The 16,033-nt window shown below is 45.3% G+C and overlaps 1 protein-coding gene across 1 annotated transcript in view; it reads right to left on the reverse strand.

Moving 5' to 3' along the window:
- Positions 1 to 3,987: 3,987 nt before the first annotated feature.
- Positions 3,988 to 16,033, reverse strand: part of LOC126533305 (uncharacterized) — a 29,225-nt gene continuing 17,179 nt past the window's right edge. The window contains exons 7-12 of the mRNA XM_055071612.2: positions 14,029 to 14,189; positions 10,897 to 11,215; positions 9,297 to 9,512; positions 6,630 to 6,752; positions 5,091 to 5,297; positions 3,988 to 4,179 (exon numbers count right to left, since the gene is read on the reverse strand). Coding sequence (XP_054927587.1) covers positions 3,988 to 4,179; positions 5,091 to 5,297; positions 6,630 to 6,752; positions 9,297 to 9,512; positions 10,897 to 11,215; positions 14,029 to 14,189 — 1,218 coding nt within the window. The remainder of the gene's footprint in view (positions 4,180 to 5,090; positions 5,298 to 6,629; positions 6,753 to 9,296; positions 9,513 to 10,896; positions 11,216 to 14,028; positions 14,190 to 16,033) is intronic.

Below are 16,033 nucleotides of genomic sequence, written 5' to 3' on the forward strand. Positions count from 1 at the left end.
CAAGAAAGGTATTGATATACGGCCCAGCACAATAGTTAGGAAGATATGGATTTCAAGACAAATATGCATATTTGCTTTGTTATAGCATGTCGCCTCTAATTTTGCATATTGCTCTGTAGGTAGCAAATATTACTACAGATATATACTTTCCACTCGACGCTATATCTTCGTTAACATGAACTCGAAGCTTTCGGGTCGAGTCACGAATTTCAGCTGACCCAGCCTGAGCGGGCCACGCTTACGTCAGTCTTACCAACATTGTCGTCAGTTCATCCATTGCAGGCGGGTTTACAAAAACCCGTCGACCATACTTCGGCTCGATAAGCCAAGTAAACTACGCTTAAATTATCAGGATCATGTGAACGCCCGTTGAGTACTCAGGTTTCGCTGGAATTCAGCTTCTTCGTAAGTTTCCTGTCGTGAAAGTTACGTGGTCAACTGTACATAATCATACACTTACTTTTGAAATGGTCCAGTCGATTAGCTATAAATTGCTCCCAACATTCCTACCACTTCGCATATGTGCCCAGGAAGTATTTGCGGAACCACCTCGCACTTTCTGTGATTGACGCTCCTCAATTTCCCGATTCTGCCTTTCAGTTGGGTTTTTCATTCTATTTCTACAAAGATCGAGGTCAGCAGAAGAAGATTCATGTATATATATATATATATATATATATATATATATATATATATATATATATAGATATATAAACGAGAAGAACGGGGGTTAACCGAGGGGCCTGATTTTTGTTAGTCATATCGTAAGATGCCAACAAACACTTGACACCAAGGACAACATAGGGAAACTTACTTGTGCTTAATAAATGAAATAAAGAAACGATGAATTAATGTAAATTAAAGTGGATGAAAAAGCAACTTGCCGCAGGTGGGAACCGAACCCACCAGCATGTTGTCCATGGTGTCAGTGTTTGTTGGCTTCTTATGATATGACTAAAAAAATCGGGCCCCTCGGTTAACCCCCTTTCTTCTCGTTTATTACATAGCGAGGGTGTCGAATCCGGTAACATTCATCCCTGCAGGTAGCATGTGTGCGTTTATTGACCAGTTGCCTTGACCCAAAAAAGATTACGTTCTCGTGACGCCTGCGGCAAAAAGGACGTTCCACGTCCGCCGCCAAGGTCTGAAAGGTGGCGCTGGCTAACACTCCCAGGGTTCTACTAGGACTCATAAATACCCATGAAAGTGTATGGGGAAACGGTGCCGCGGTAGCTCAATTGGTAGAGCATCGCACGCGAAATGCGAAGGTTGTTGGTTCGGTTCCCACCTGCTGCAAGTTGTTTTTTCATCTACTTTAATTTCTATTAATTTATCGTTTATTTCAGTTATTACGCACAAGTAATTTCCCCTATGTTGTCCTTGGTGTCAGTGTTTGTTGGCTTCTTACGATATATATATATATATATATATATATATATATATATATATATATATATATATATATATATATATATATATATATATCATGGTGCAGTGGCCACATAGCGAGTAGACCGGACAATGCGAACTGGCACAATCTCTGCACAAGAGTTACGAAACGAAGACAGGGTGCTACAATGAGTGTGCTGATAGCTTATGAAGCTAACTTCAATCGACAGTACTTAAGGATTGCTGAGGGAAAAACAATGTCATAATCGACCAGCGTCGTCTTATGCTTAGACAATGCTTATCAGATCTTTCTGCAGCTACATACTAAATAGCGTCAAGCTAAATAAATAAAACGGTACAGTCCAGCGCCCTACTACGGTAAGTTACAACAAAAAAACATTTATTTTGACTTCTATTTCATGCACGTGAAATGGATGCCAGAATGAGAATGTCGGAAGGTTTTTCCAATTTTTTTTTTCAGTGCGGAAGGTGCACAATATGTTACAGGAAGAACTTCCTACGAGCTCAAGCGACGCCCATCACCAATGAATATTGGGAGACATTTGTGGGCACACCGTTTCAGCTTTATGCCATGTTATATTAAGAAGCGTTAATTTACAGCACCACCACTACTGGGTTCATATTTCTCGCATAACAGAGGCGCCATGAGTGGTATTGTTTTAAGTGAAGACGGGTGCGAAATCATCGAGTGCATACACACACTGGAGCGAGTTTCGGAAGCGCCCGAGCATGCACGGTGGTTGTAGGGATCACTAGTTAATATAGGTAAACATGAAGAATCAATCAAATTTAATTTCAGGCAAGGTAGATACAAACAGATCGAATAACGAAGTCATTCATTCATTTAGACGCAATTTTATTTAGAGTCACACCAAGAAACTATTGACGTGATCAGATAATCAGGTCATAAAAACAGGCGATACTAAAACGTGGTTTTCAAGCATCATTCACAAAGGCTTTTGTACCATTGCAGCCACACGTTTATAGCGGCATTAGTTTCTGCTACTGCAAAACACAGCAGCGCTGTTGTCGAAGAGTACGCCGCACTCGGCTGTGCTATGAACTAAATTCGGGACGGACAATGTAACTGGGAAACAGCTTCGATGGCCTTCTGCACATCGGATATGCTACGACTGCTCAAGTAATGCACAAACACCAAGCATTTTGCGACAATTTTGGTACAAAAGCGAAAAACAATGCATAGTTTGCGGGCAATAACTGGAAACACTGGCTGAAATTCAGGAAACAGGTGGATCGACAGACTTTTAGTAACGCGGAAAATCAACAAGCAGGTATAGTACGACTGCTACGAAGAGTTTGGCCATTTCCAACATTCTGAGAATGCATGTGGTTTCATCGGCGCCAGCAGCCACAATATAGCATGTACTCCACTTGAGACGTGCTCCACAACGGAAATTACTGTAGCCCAAAGAAATTTCAACGCGCTTTTACTTAGCCATAACATATTGCTGTTCTTGCTATCTCGGCTTATGTCGTTATTGAAAAAGTACTCAGACATATCTTCTTGTTCTCGTTAACAGCTTTGCAAATCAAGTATATGTCCAGGGGTTTGTATGTGTCCCAGAGATTTGAGGACAATCTTTACTTTTGGCCTTGTACACTCTAAACAGCCCTGAAGACTTGTCAGCATGTAAATAATGTAAAACGCGGCGATGGTCCAGTTTTAACTCTGTCATCAGCTGTGACGTCCGCTGGAGTAGGCTGTATTTGGCACTAACAGGCATCATTGTTTCACGTTCCCATTCACATGCCATTATATTTTGTATCCTGCATGCCGTGGCAAAAAGCACGAGAGCGGTAATACACTAGCGGGTGGTGTTGGCCATCTAGGTAAACCTGGCGGCAGTTATTGCACTGCTAAAAATATGCTTTCCATTCAGCATGAACCTCTTCGCGGTCGGGCTCTCATGAAACACCGAAGCGGAATTCTTCCAGTCTAATGGGTCGATTATGTGTAAGCGCGACATCTAATTTCTCTGTAGCCAGTCCTTAAGCACGTAGCATCATAGCAGGTGTGCGTATTAAAGTATGAAATCAGCCGTTGTTTTGAATCCACATGAACCTGGGAATGAAAACACGCATCAAAGTAGTTTAAAAAAAACGTCGCATTCTCATATTTTTAGCACTGTACACAGGTCCGCGCAATCAGAATTATTCACGTAGTAGTCCTCCTTGCGTTCTGCACTGGCATTAACAGTTCGTGACTTAGACTCGCTGCACTAATTTCCGTTATTAGACTGAAACACCAAAGGCTACTCCAAATGAACGAAAAGCCAAGAAAAAAATTATATCGCCTAGAAATATCTTATCGTTTACCATTAATGCAAGCACTTCAGTACTTCCATAGAACAGCGAAGTGATGTAGCAATCTAGCGAAGCTGGTATAATGAAACGAGTAAGTATATAAATGAAAGAAGGATCGCTGAAGTGGTGTAGATTGTGGCAAACGTCGCATGCAAGCACAAACGCATATCTGCCGCCACGCCGCCCTGGCGTCAGAAGCTTGGAGGGCCTGCGGCGATAGAACACTCGGTAGCTCCTGTGCTACAGTGACGATTACAGTCCCGTCTCAGCGATGGCAACCACCAGGGGTGAAGTGGTCGCAGTCGACCCTCCGGCATAAGCGCAGTTGCCGCCGAAGTCGTCCAAAAACAAGTCGTACACGGCAACCGTCGTGTCGCCCATCTTGCTGGCGTACGAGTTGCGCATGCGCGCAGCCAGTTCCTCGGGGCCCGCGTACAAGGCGAGCTGAACAACAGCGAAGGATTGAACGCACGTCTCAGAGGGCAGGCTGACGAGGCAACGGTTGAAGCACACGCTGTCACTTGCGTCGCCTGACTCCGCTTTTTACAGAGGATATTGATAGCAAAGCCTAATGGTTTAGACATTGAGTTTCCTGCTAAAGTTACGAGAGTTAACTCTGGCGCTACGTGGAAGGCTGTCATGGAAATGAATGCTACTACATTTAGTCTTCGTGCTTGTGGCTTCAGATGTTCTTGTGGCATCATTTAGAGAACCTTACCTGTACCCGTTGGCTTAATTTAGTGAGCAGTTATACTGTACATACTAAGGGCATACAGCTAAAGAGACTCCAAGCACATGCAAAATAAAAGTAAATTGCTGCATTTATGGCATAATATTTCATCGAGTGTGACCTACGTGCAAACTCAAAAACTTGCTGGAATCCAAAAAGACGAGGTTTTTGGTACGTTTGACAAAGGGTTCTCATTTCTGGTATTTCTTGGAGCTAACAGCTTTAGAAAAGCCCGCGCTCCCGTTTGTGTGCGAATGTTAAACATTACTCACGGCATTGCGAACAAACACCATTGGCGAAAGTGGAATAAGAATAAAAAGAACGTGCGCGCAAGTGTATAGCAGTGCTAACTATAAACCAACGGCCATTGTCGAACACACGGACTTCTTGACATTCCTGTCGTGACGGTCCAGATAGGCCAATAGCTAAATGGCGACATCGCAGCCCGTGAGCAGCTTACAACTTCGTGTGACTATTTGTCGCCACCCCAGTTCAAAGAGCCAAATAAAGAGGCGCGTCACCATCCGCCTTAGAAATCTCAATCATTCCAGCATTCCGCAAACTGATTTCGCCTCTTTACGGACAGACTATAACGCACTCGGAGTTGCCGAGGCACCCTCCTCACCTCGGTGCCGCCGGTGCTCTGCTGCCGGATGGCGTAGGCGCACTCGCTGTCGCCGTCGAAGACACCCTTGGGCATGCGGCACACGTGGTCGTAGCTGGTCTTGTTCGTCTGCACCGTGGGGCCGTCGAAGACGCTGGACGGCGTGCCGGCATCCAGCAGCCGGGGGGAGCTCAGGGGCAAAGTGGCCCGGAACACGTCAGCGCCCAGCTGCGCGAACCACACGCGCACAAGCCGTTGCACAGCGTGTTTCAGCACCCGCCGCGGTTCTGCCGCAGCGGATTTAGTTTTGCGCTGCCAGACCAAAAAGAGCCCGCGGGATCAAATGCCGGCCGCGGCGGCCGCATTTCGATGTGGGCGAAATGCAGAAACATCCGCGTACCGCGCATTGGGTGCACGTTGAAGAACCCCACGTGGTCAAAATTAACCTGGAGTCCCCTGCTACGGCGTCCCTCATAATCATATCGTGGCTTTCACAGGTAAAACCACAAAATATATTTTCGACATGAGTCGGCCTGGAATATTTCACTGTGGAACACTGTAAGCAAAAATATTTCGTTGCGGGTACAACACCGAACGCGCCATCCACATATATTGGCTCTTAAGCCAATGTTCGTAATTATTCGTAAAATTCGGGTGTGTAAAGGTTTAATTATTATTCACAATAACAACGCAATCCTGAAACCGACTGCGGTTCAAATTACGGTTCAAACGATTGAAATAACATGCCTTATAATTCAATGAAAAGTAACTCTAGTAACTGATCAGTTTGACCTTCCGTTAGTCAGTATTTGGGTTGTCAAGCGTTTTCTTATCCTAGCACTGCAGTATTCGCAAAAATATCATAGATGTGAAAGATCAAGTTTGCAACCGTAAATCTAGAATGAAAACTACACTAATTTTACAAGCCGCACCTGCTAGACAGCTCTAAGCGCGGAAGGTATTGAAATGAAATAAAAAAAAATTCTTTTTTGGTCAATACGGGTTCTCCCATCTCGCGCAAGCTGACATATTGCTCTAAAATTGTAAATAGTTGAGACAATCAGTCTGCATTCATTACTTCGTCAACGGGTTAACGTAACTGCCATATTTCATACCTTCTGCGCTGGTTAACATACCGCTTCCTATAATAGAGCTTTATTATTTTTTTAAATGTATACACATCGTAAACTTTCAGCTGAAGGTTGTAACATGCCTAAAACATAGGATGCCGAATAAAAAAATAACATTTGAATTCGTGCTCTCTTCGAGGAAACAAGCATCGTTAACGCCTGTCCATTGGTTCCGAAATGCTAGAAATTCACACGAATTTTCTTTTTTTCTGGGTACACATTTTGTGTAAGTATACAATTTGTGCATGATACCTCTTCCTGTAAAACTTCTGTTGCGATATTGTTTGTGAAGGTAACGTGCCCATAAAATTTTAAAAATCATTAAAATATTATTTTTGGTCCACACGAGTTCGTTTATGCACCAATGCTGTCAGCTAAATCCTCAAGGGATGAGGATAATGCTCGCATTGTAGTCGGTCTGGCCACTTACGGCAATGGAGTAGACCACCTTCGCTGCCTGGAAGGGATTGGCCGTCTCTTGCAAGACGTGGTCACGGATGGCTAGGTACGAAGCCACCGCGAACTCTCGCCTTCCAGAGCAGTCCAGCACTCCCTTAAAAGTAGTGACAAAACAAAACGTACGGGCATAAGTACAAGGATTGAAGTTTTGGATCAAAGCAACATCTCCAAAAAATTTCGAACCCAACGCACATTTTCGAACTGATGTGAACTGAAGCCGAACTGAGGCAAATAAATTGAATGTTCATCAAGCAAATGTGATGCGTACAACTGTGTTTATATTTGTGTTATATGCAATGTGAAATGTAATGAAATGTGCAATGTTTATGCACTACAACGTTAACGAATTATGCCAGTACGCAAAGACACAATCAGGCGGATGCACAGCGTGAGATTCTGGCGTACGCGATGTCAAAAGGACGAAGGTGATGCGTAGCGCTTGTCGAGGGTTTCACGGCGACGTTCTTAGCACAAGCTCGAGTTTCCCGTCCACCGGCAGCCGCTGTAACGTTTTATCGGTGGTGGAGCCCTCAAAGAAATGACTAAGTTCGTTTGCCGTGCATTGGGTGCGTTAAAGAAGTCCTGGTGGCCGTGAGAAATCCAGAGCCCTGCCCTACGCAGTCCATCTTAATCCACTCTGCCATTTGTGAAAGCTACTAAACCCTAAATTTGAATTTTGCGACTGTACAAGCATCAAGCTTCCATGCTCCCAATTCGTGTGCCGTCTAAGGTGAAAACCATTTGCGAGCAGCACATGCCAGACACACACATAGCCAGCCCTCGGCGAGGTGGACTTTCTTGAGTAGCACTCGATTTTTCGTGAATACTTTGTAGCGGGTGTGACTGCAGGTTCAGGTGATCAATCAAATTAAGCCACCCCCTCTCGGTTAACGCGCTGAGAGGCGCTTCCCAACCTGGGGGCTGTGGTGTACGACATATGCTTTGACAGAAAACCGTTGGCATTCGTTAGCCCTAAAGGGCTGACGAACTAAAGCACTGCAACCATAGCATGGCTCTTGTAGACACCTTGGCTTGAAAACTTGAAAACTGTTCATTTGAGCCCCAATCTCATTGCTTCTCACATCACGTTGAATCGCGGCTTAACAGAAGCGCGCCAAAGGAACAGAATGAGAACATGATCATGATCACTGCACTGTTTCGCACGTTACCATTCTAAGAAGCACATGTTTCGGAAAGTAAGTGGAGCTTTCCGTTTTTAAAGAGAACAGATCATGTAGATCATGTGCAATTTTTTTCACATCTCCTGTATAAAATCGCAACGGACGAGTTGTGGTTGGTGGTGCTGGTCCCCCTTTTGCACACATGTGCAGGGCATTGACATTCCGTTAGCTGGAGCTTACAGCAAGGGCGCCATCACAGCGTGAACCACGTGTTATAGCGCCCTCTTTAACAGCGAACCGCGATGCACTCCACTGACACCAAGAGGATACGTAGCGTGGATAACTTTCCACTTTCACCTTTTAAGAGTGACTTTGAGCAAAAGTCGCGTTCTCAACAACGTAATTATGCAAACACATGGTCCTTCTTCATATCTAAAAAGCAAATTAATTCACATAAAGTTTCTGCGGATCCCACGTAAGATAAGCTTTGTATGCCGTTTGCTTTGATTGACGATAATTAGCCGTGATGTTGGCGGTGAATATATATTTCTTTAGCGTTTAGTCCAATACGAGAGTGGTCAGTTATGCTACGCGTTACCTTGTGAGCACCACTGTTGTTTGTCGACGTAGTAGAAAGCTCACACAGGGAGACGTGCTTGCTTGAGGCGTTGCGGTGCGTCATTGTACATAATCTCTGAGAGCACTGAGCATCATCATTGCCTGACATGGCATCGCATCGTGGCAGAAGCGTCAAACTTTAATCGTATGATGGGAATGTACGTAATTCAATGATTTACAATAATTTGATGTACACATTCTACGCATACATTCGAGGTCTGCATTGCGTTTCACTGCGTAGCAAAGACGCTCCTGTTCCGCGCGGCGCTTTCTGGCCTGGGTGTTCTCGAAGCTGAGTGCACGCTTTGGGGCCATTTTGCTGGTGCGTGTTTACGAGCTGCTTCTGCATACGTGGCAAGCACGCTGTTGAGACGCCAGCTTCAAGCGCTCTCTTGGTTATGGCTATGAACGTCAGTAATGTTTACACTATCACAACACCCAGCACGCGACCTCCACAGCCCAGCACCTCCATTTTTGTCTCAGGAAATCAAGCACAGCGCGTGCAATATGCACGAACAGTGAAACGCTGCCACGGCGGCGCCGGCCGGGATGCGCGGAGGCGAGCGCGATCTGGTAGTGTTGTAAGAAACTCAGCGGCAGGCGCGGCAAGACCATCACAGCAGCAGCGCCCGGAAAGTCGGAAGAGGAAAAGTTCGTTTTAAAATTATGCAGAAACTCTCGAGGGATGACAGCCAATGAAAGCGAATAGTCAGAAACGAACAAACGAACGAACGATTGAACTAAAGAACGAAGGAGCGAATGAATGTTCTTTTTTTTCGGGAAGTCCGACAATCGACCAATACCGAAGGCGGAAGAAAGTGCCAATGACAGCTATTCGCTTGAAATGTATTCGCATTGTATTCAGTGCAGGCTAAGTAGATTTTTTCAGCAGTATATACCTTTCGACGAAGTTTGTGCGTCGTGACGATGACATAGTCCATGTAGCGCGTTATGCTGATGAGCCAGAACTTGCGTACCAGCTCTAGCACTGGCGGCACCGTGAGGATCAGTCTCATGTTCCTCAAGTACAACGCCTCGACAAAGGCGCGGAAATAGGCGGGTGTGAACTCCTGGTCGCACACGCCGCCTGGACGGTCCCAGTGGATGTTCACGCCCTGTAGGGAACGCCAAAACGAAAGACGAAAAATATAATCAAATAAAGGCTTCTAGAATTACATATACTGTTTGTTTAAAAACACACACGCGAAGTGTTCCGGTAGCACGCTAATCACACTTTTTCTGCTTCCATGGCACACAAGCAATCTCTCACCTCAGTAAATCATCATCACCATCATCATCATCATCATATCTTATGCCCACTGTAGGAAAGAAGAACTGCGGGAAGAAGGCCTCTCCCTGCCATCTCCAATTACCCCTGTCCTGCGCCAACCGATTCCAACTAGCGCCTGCGAATTCCTTAACTTCATCTCCCCACCTAGTCTTCTGCCGTCCTCCACAGCGCTTCCCTTCCCTTGGCGCCCATTCTGCAACCCTAATGGTCCACCGGTTATCTAACCTACGAATTACATGACCTGCCCAGCTTCCTTTCTTTCTCTTTATGTCAGTTAGAATATCGGCTGTGCCTGTTTGCTCTCTGATCCACACCGCTCTCTTCCTGCCTCTTGTTATCGTTCTTACCTGGCTTAGGCGTACAAATGTAAACGTGAGATTTGTGCGAGGTGCTTCCTTCAAAACGCAGGACGTAATCAATGCACTTAAACATTCAAGGCGATTGTAGAAACATTTGACCGGTATGCTCATATTAACTTAGGCATCGGAGGCCGCTCACTGTCCTGGTATAACGCAGTCATAAACGAAGTCCTAATGAGATCCGGCAAAGTGAAGCACCATTCCGAAGATTTGTTGAACTCACTCTCCGAAGGAGTAGGCTCCTTTGAAAGGCACATTCCACGTAATCGTAGAAATCCAAATCCGTAGAAACTATAGTAAAGATTCCGTTTTACGTGAAGGCACTATTTTTTTTTTAATGCGCGAGGTATAGGTATGAAAAAATACCGTGACAACCGACTTGAGGATCACATGAGGCGTGTATGGATGTTAGGTGAACTTATATAAAACAACTAAATTCTGGCTTTCTGTGCTTCAGAGAAAACAAAACAAAAACATGAATCACAACATGGCGATGCTTTGCTTTTTGCCACGAAGGGCGAATGCATGTTCTATCGCTTAGTAGGAAAGCTATGGAAAAATGAATTGTATTTGATGACAAGAAACAAACTCGGGCACAACCCATCTTTTCAGGATGGTTACTGTCCATAGTACGATAGTTTTAACGATTGTCACCATTAAAGCATTCGCCGGATATAACTATACACAAAGTGTAGTGAATAGAGCCGAAAGTACGTTTGAAGACAATTCAGCGCAAAAATCAGACCAATTCGTGAACGAGTCATCATTCCCGAACAATGAGAGCGCCAGGATTCTCTGTAGTAAATTTTGTAGCGAACTCCACCAATATAAAGGAGAGGATTCACTCACGTCGATAAGTCTACTGGCGTTGAGCAGGTCCTCGATGACCCCGTCACGAAGTTCGTGTTTGGCCAGCATCTCCACGAAGTTAGGCGAATCTTCGGGCGCCCCGCCAAGAGTGTAGTGAATTCGGATCGGCTCGCCGCGATGTGCGCGTGTTTTTGTTATGCTTCTGAGCGCTTGGATGAAGTCCACGTCGATGGAGCCACGCTTAAAGTGCACTTTGTAATTGCTTGCATTGTTCACGTACAAGGCGTAGAGAATCAGCTCCGAGCAATGCGCTGTGGGCAGGAGTTCCACAATATACGGACGCCTTGACGAGAAGTACCTGCGCAGGAAACATTGGTCACACACTCGCCAACCTTACTTAAGACAATATGATCTAGCATCGTCGCTTCGCGCGCAGCAGTCGCTTTCGAATTTTACTGCCGTTCTCTATTTTCGGGAGCACCTAGACTTCCCCGCCTTCCTATGCCAGAAGTGGTGATTCCTTTTGCCCAGCCTCGCTTCTAATTTCATAAACTTCAGTATAGGCGCTAGCCCGGCTTGTTGGCACGAACACATACATACCTTGGCAAACAGCGCAAATAAAGGCACACAGAAAAGGGACACACGAGACAGCGGTGCTTCAGCGCCTGTGACCTGTGGCCCCTTTTTGCGTCCCGTTATTTGCACTGTTTGCTGCAGTGTAAGTTTATATCAGGGCGAAACCCCATGAGCCCACTTGAACACAAACTCACATAAGCAAGGGCTAAGTGATACCTGATGTACGACGTGCGTCTCCTATACGCGCCGTTGGAGAGCACGAAGAGTCAATTGCGCAAACTTGCCGCACAGGATAACAAGCACACCATGTATTATTTATTACGCGCAGGCGTAACTGGCCAGCTCTTCAAATCGGCGGTGTATGCCCGAGGTCGCGAAGCATTCGATACGGCACTAAATTTGTTTATATATATCACCAAAGTTGCTCGTACTTTGTCTCACATTCTTTGCAAAGTTATTACTCGGAATGTTGAGAACGACCGCCCACAAGCAAATGTCGTGCCTTTCTTTGTTTCATGCCACAAGCCCATGCCTTTTTTGTTAAATAGACTGAAATATTAGAAGTGCCAAACAATAAAAATTTGGAGGACGCTTACGCTTCACCTTCATGAGGAACCTTAAGCTCGGGCCCAACTCCGACGCGGCCTATTCGAGTGCATGTAAAACGCAAAAACGCTTTTCTTAGATTACCCGTTAGATTTTTAATGAAATTTGTTGCATTGTAGAGAGAAACTTGCATTCTAGTGACTGCTGGAATCGAAATTTCGATTTAGGGCCTGAATTATGTGAAAAAGATTTTCAAACATTCGGAAGCTCGAAAAATATATAGACGCACGAAATTTATCAATTAATAGCTCTGCACCACGAATAAATATCGCGGTTCTGTAAACAGCATCCGTTAGATCACTGAAAGTAGACAAGGTCGATATGTCAATTTATAGCTTACATGAATTTGTTATGTTGCGTACAAGGGTTCTGCAAAAGCTATTTCCATATTACTGAATTCTTTTAGATTTATTAGTAACATATCTATTTTGTCCGCTTTAGATGTACGATCAGATGCAATTCACAAAATTGTGATATCTTTCTTTCCATGCTGAGTCAGAGAGTTGTAAACTTCATAGCTACGTATCCTGAAAATTTGATTTTTGCCAATTTTTATTAAAAATTGACGATATAAATAAACATTTCGAAACCAACATTCACTAGATTTTATGTTTTTCTTTTAAATGCAGCAAACCATCAAATTTGATGCAGTGGTTATCGAGAAAAACGCCTCCTTTTACATGTATTTAAATAGGAGCACCCAAGCTAAAGCTTCCTCTTAAGAGCGGAACGCAATAGCATTCAAAGATCCCCGACTGCTTTTTACACCTCCCAGCAACTGCAGCATATGTAACCGTAATGTTTACCGGGAAACGCTGGCGGCTAACTCCTTGCACGAAGGCGAGCTTTCTGGTAGAAACGCGGCCTCTGGCGGGGGCCAAGATGCGGCGGATGCGAGCGCCGTCTGGAGGTGTTGCAAGGAACCGGGCGCGCTGCTTTATGACCTTAGCGATCTGCGCGCGGAAATCTGGAAGGCTATCGCCGCTCAATGAATGGCAGAAACGCTGGAAAAGGGTTTTGTGCTTTTTGTTTTCGTGTACCAGAATTGTTTTCTCGCATATTCAGATTACAACCAGACGCTATCGTGTCTGTAGTTTGTAAGTCGTACTTTACAATTTTTCTACATATTTTACATTGAGAAATTCAATTAGTTCAGTAACTTCCTTGCGTCACATGGAGGTCTTGCGTGGTTGGATATGCCTGGTTCGAATTTCTTTTTTTGCCGACACGACGTCCAGCGCTAGACGCGGGACGCTGATGCCAGAATTTTCTGACACGGGGCCCTTAAAGCTATCGCGTTAACAGATCCGCCCGCCCAAGAGCCCGCTTTTCAATCAGAAAGCTCGCCTTCATGCATAGTAGGGTTGCCTCGATGTCCTTCTCGCCTGCCACTCCGTACAGACGGTAGACAACGGCTGCGTGTCCTACAGCGTTGAGCACGCGAATGGCGGTTACCGTAGTAGACACCTTTGCGGAAGCCGTAGGGGTGCTGCCGGCACTCGTGTGTATCCGCCATTCGTGTGCCCAACGCTGTAGTGGACACCGCGGTTGTCTCGTCTGTACGGAGCAGCGGGCGAGGAGGACATCGATGCACTTTTGTACATAGCGTTTTGCTTAGACGCCGTGATGCTCGCTGCGCATGTTCACGGCGTTTCTCTGCGTGTCTAGCACTTACGTTTTCCCTGTGGCACAACAAGTGTCGCACCGTCGAGATCAATAAAGTAGCGTTCGCGCCCTTTCAGTACCTGCATCGACGCCTTGGTGCTTGCTGGTTGTGCATGTTCGCGGCGTCCATCTGCTTGCGCGTAACCCGCGTTCATGAAGTGAAGCGTTACTGTATATTTTTTTTTTTTTTTTGCCGTCGCGACGTTTCAAAGAACGTAGAGCCAACTCAAGCCTGCCTGAAGCACAACTTCGATAATCTAGTTAAGTTTTACAATGAGCGAATGCAACGGATATCGGCATCCTTTGAGGCCAATGCTCACAAACCTGCTGTCGATGACGCAGAGCAGCTTCCGGTACTGTGTTCTGTTGCTATCTTTGTACCACATGTAGGTGGTGTTCACTACAGGTGTAGTTGGTATTGGATTCGGGTAATTCATTAGTTCGCAGGTCGGGGCCCGATCCGCCGGGTCGTCGTACAGTTCCTCCTGCGATCCGCGGGAATACATGAATGAATGCGTTTCTATAAGAGTATAAGTTATACTCCAGTAAAACCAATCCGTATAAGGTCCCAACGCAAGACATGGCAAATGAGGGACGCCAGTGTAGCGAGCCACCATTGGTTAAAATAAAGTACCTATACTTATTTAACCCCGATCCGAGACAACGCATGCGAGTGTTCATTGCATTGCGTCCCCATCAGAATGTCGCTATTGCAAGCGAGAATAGAAACGCACGACTACGCGCTCCAAATTAGAATGTGAGACTCCCTCCAACACAGCGGCGTGCAAGACACGAGTGGACGTGTGCAGAGTGAAGCTACGACGAGCAGGCGTAATAAAGATACGAGAGTAATTTACGTGTGGTTGCACACCGCCAATGTGCCCCATTTGAATCCAGCGGCCTACGCAAAGAGCGTCAGTTATATAGCACCTGAAAATATGCCATACCGTGGCGCAGGCTATTTTCGCTCCATGTTGTACACGTACGGCGGAAATAAACTTTCATTGCTTGATCCATTCACTCAGTCATTTGTTCATTCATTTATTCATTCTTGGATATTTTGACTGGCTCATTAATTCATTCATTCATTCATTTACTGAAATGGCCACTTAGATACCGTGACAGAACTAAGATTGTGCCTTTGCTGAAAAATAACGCGTTGAGGCGGAACAGCTAAGATTTTAATATTAAATGTGCACACTTGGTGAGAACAACCTCTTCTAAACTGCTTCAAGATCAAATACGCTAAGCACGGTCTTATGTAGCGCTAACTTCACGAAACACAATAACGAAGAAAGGAGACACACACCAAGCGCTAAAACTTTCAACTGAAGTATATTGGAAGAAAACAAGAAGCTTTAGCACAAGTAGACGTAACAAGCCAGAAAGCCAACAGTGATATATACATTATCACGGGCTGTCCATGAACTCGATCGCTTCTTTCAACAATGATACCGATCTCTGGCTTATGCACATGTCACCATTACAGGGTATGTGATAAATCTCGACTATCTCCTTTGTGTTTGTGTCATGATGCCTACACAACAGCCGTGGTTCTTTAAAGGATCGGTTGTCATCCGCACGTGGTACAATGCGACATTAACAAGACAGGCATTGCTAAGTTCCCGCAACCGCACGTTAAGACAACGGGCAGTTTGGCTGATAAAAGACCTGCCACATGTCATGGGCATTCTGTATGCAAAGCCACATTTGCACGTTACAAGATTCTTGATGTGTTTTACCTGGCATCCCTTCCTAGATGACTGCGCCTGAGCCCGTTTTCTTCTTTTTTTTTGGGCCACAGCTTGACAGGTCACTTGTAGCTTATGCTTGGTCGAAAAGACTACCATAACGCCGAAGCGCTCCCATACTTTTTTCAGCTTATGTGAAAGGCCATGAACATGACACGCAGCTCTTTTATTCCAAGTCCTGGTGCTTCGTCTTATGTCCCTTTGGGCTCAGTACTCTTTGGTCATCACATTGGCCGTCACTCTTTGGCGTCCTTATTAAATTTTAAGGGGTGGACGCACTAACGTGGATAGAAAAATCTGCCTCTCTCAGCTTTCCACCTGCCAGGAGAAGCTTTCTTGTTATTTGTGACGGCATGATTTTTTTCAACGTCGACTTCCGCCAAGAAAGTGCCACGCCATTCTTCACCAGTCTGGAATGGCCAGGTTTATACCTAAGGACTGTTTTCAGCAATCTAGCGGCATATGGCGAGCAGACGTGATCTTCCTGAAAGAATAGACGCAAGTCGAGGAAGGTAATGTGAGCATCCTTTGGGACTTCGCACGTGAACTCTAAACCTTTGCCACACTTCGGGAACACC

The sequence above is a fragment of the Dermacentor andersoni genome, chromosome 7, assembly GCF_023375885.2.
Source record: "Dermacentor andersoni chromosome 7, qqDerAnde1_hic_scaffold, whole genome shotgun sequence".
Classification (NCBI taxonomy): Eukaryota; Metazoa; Arthropoda; class Arachnida; order Ixodida; family Ixodidae; genus Dermacentor; species Dermacentor andersoni.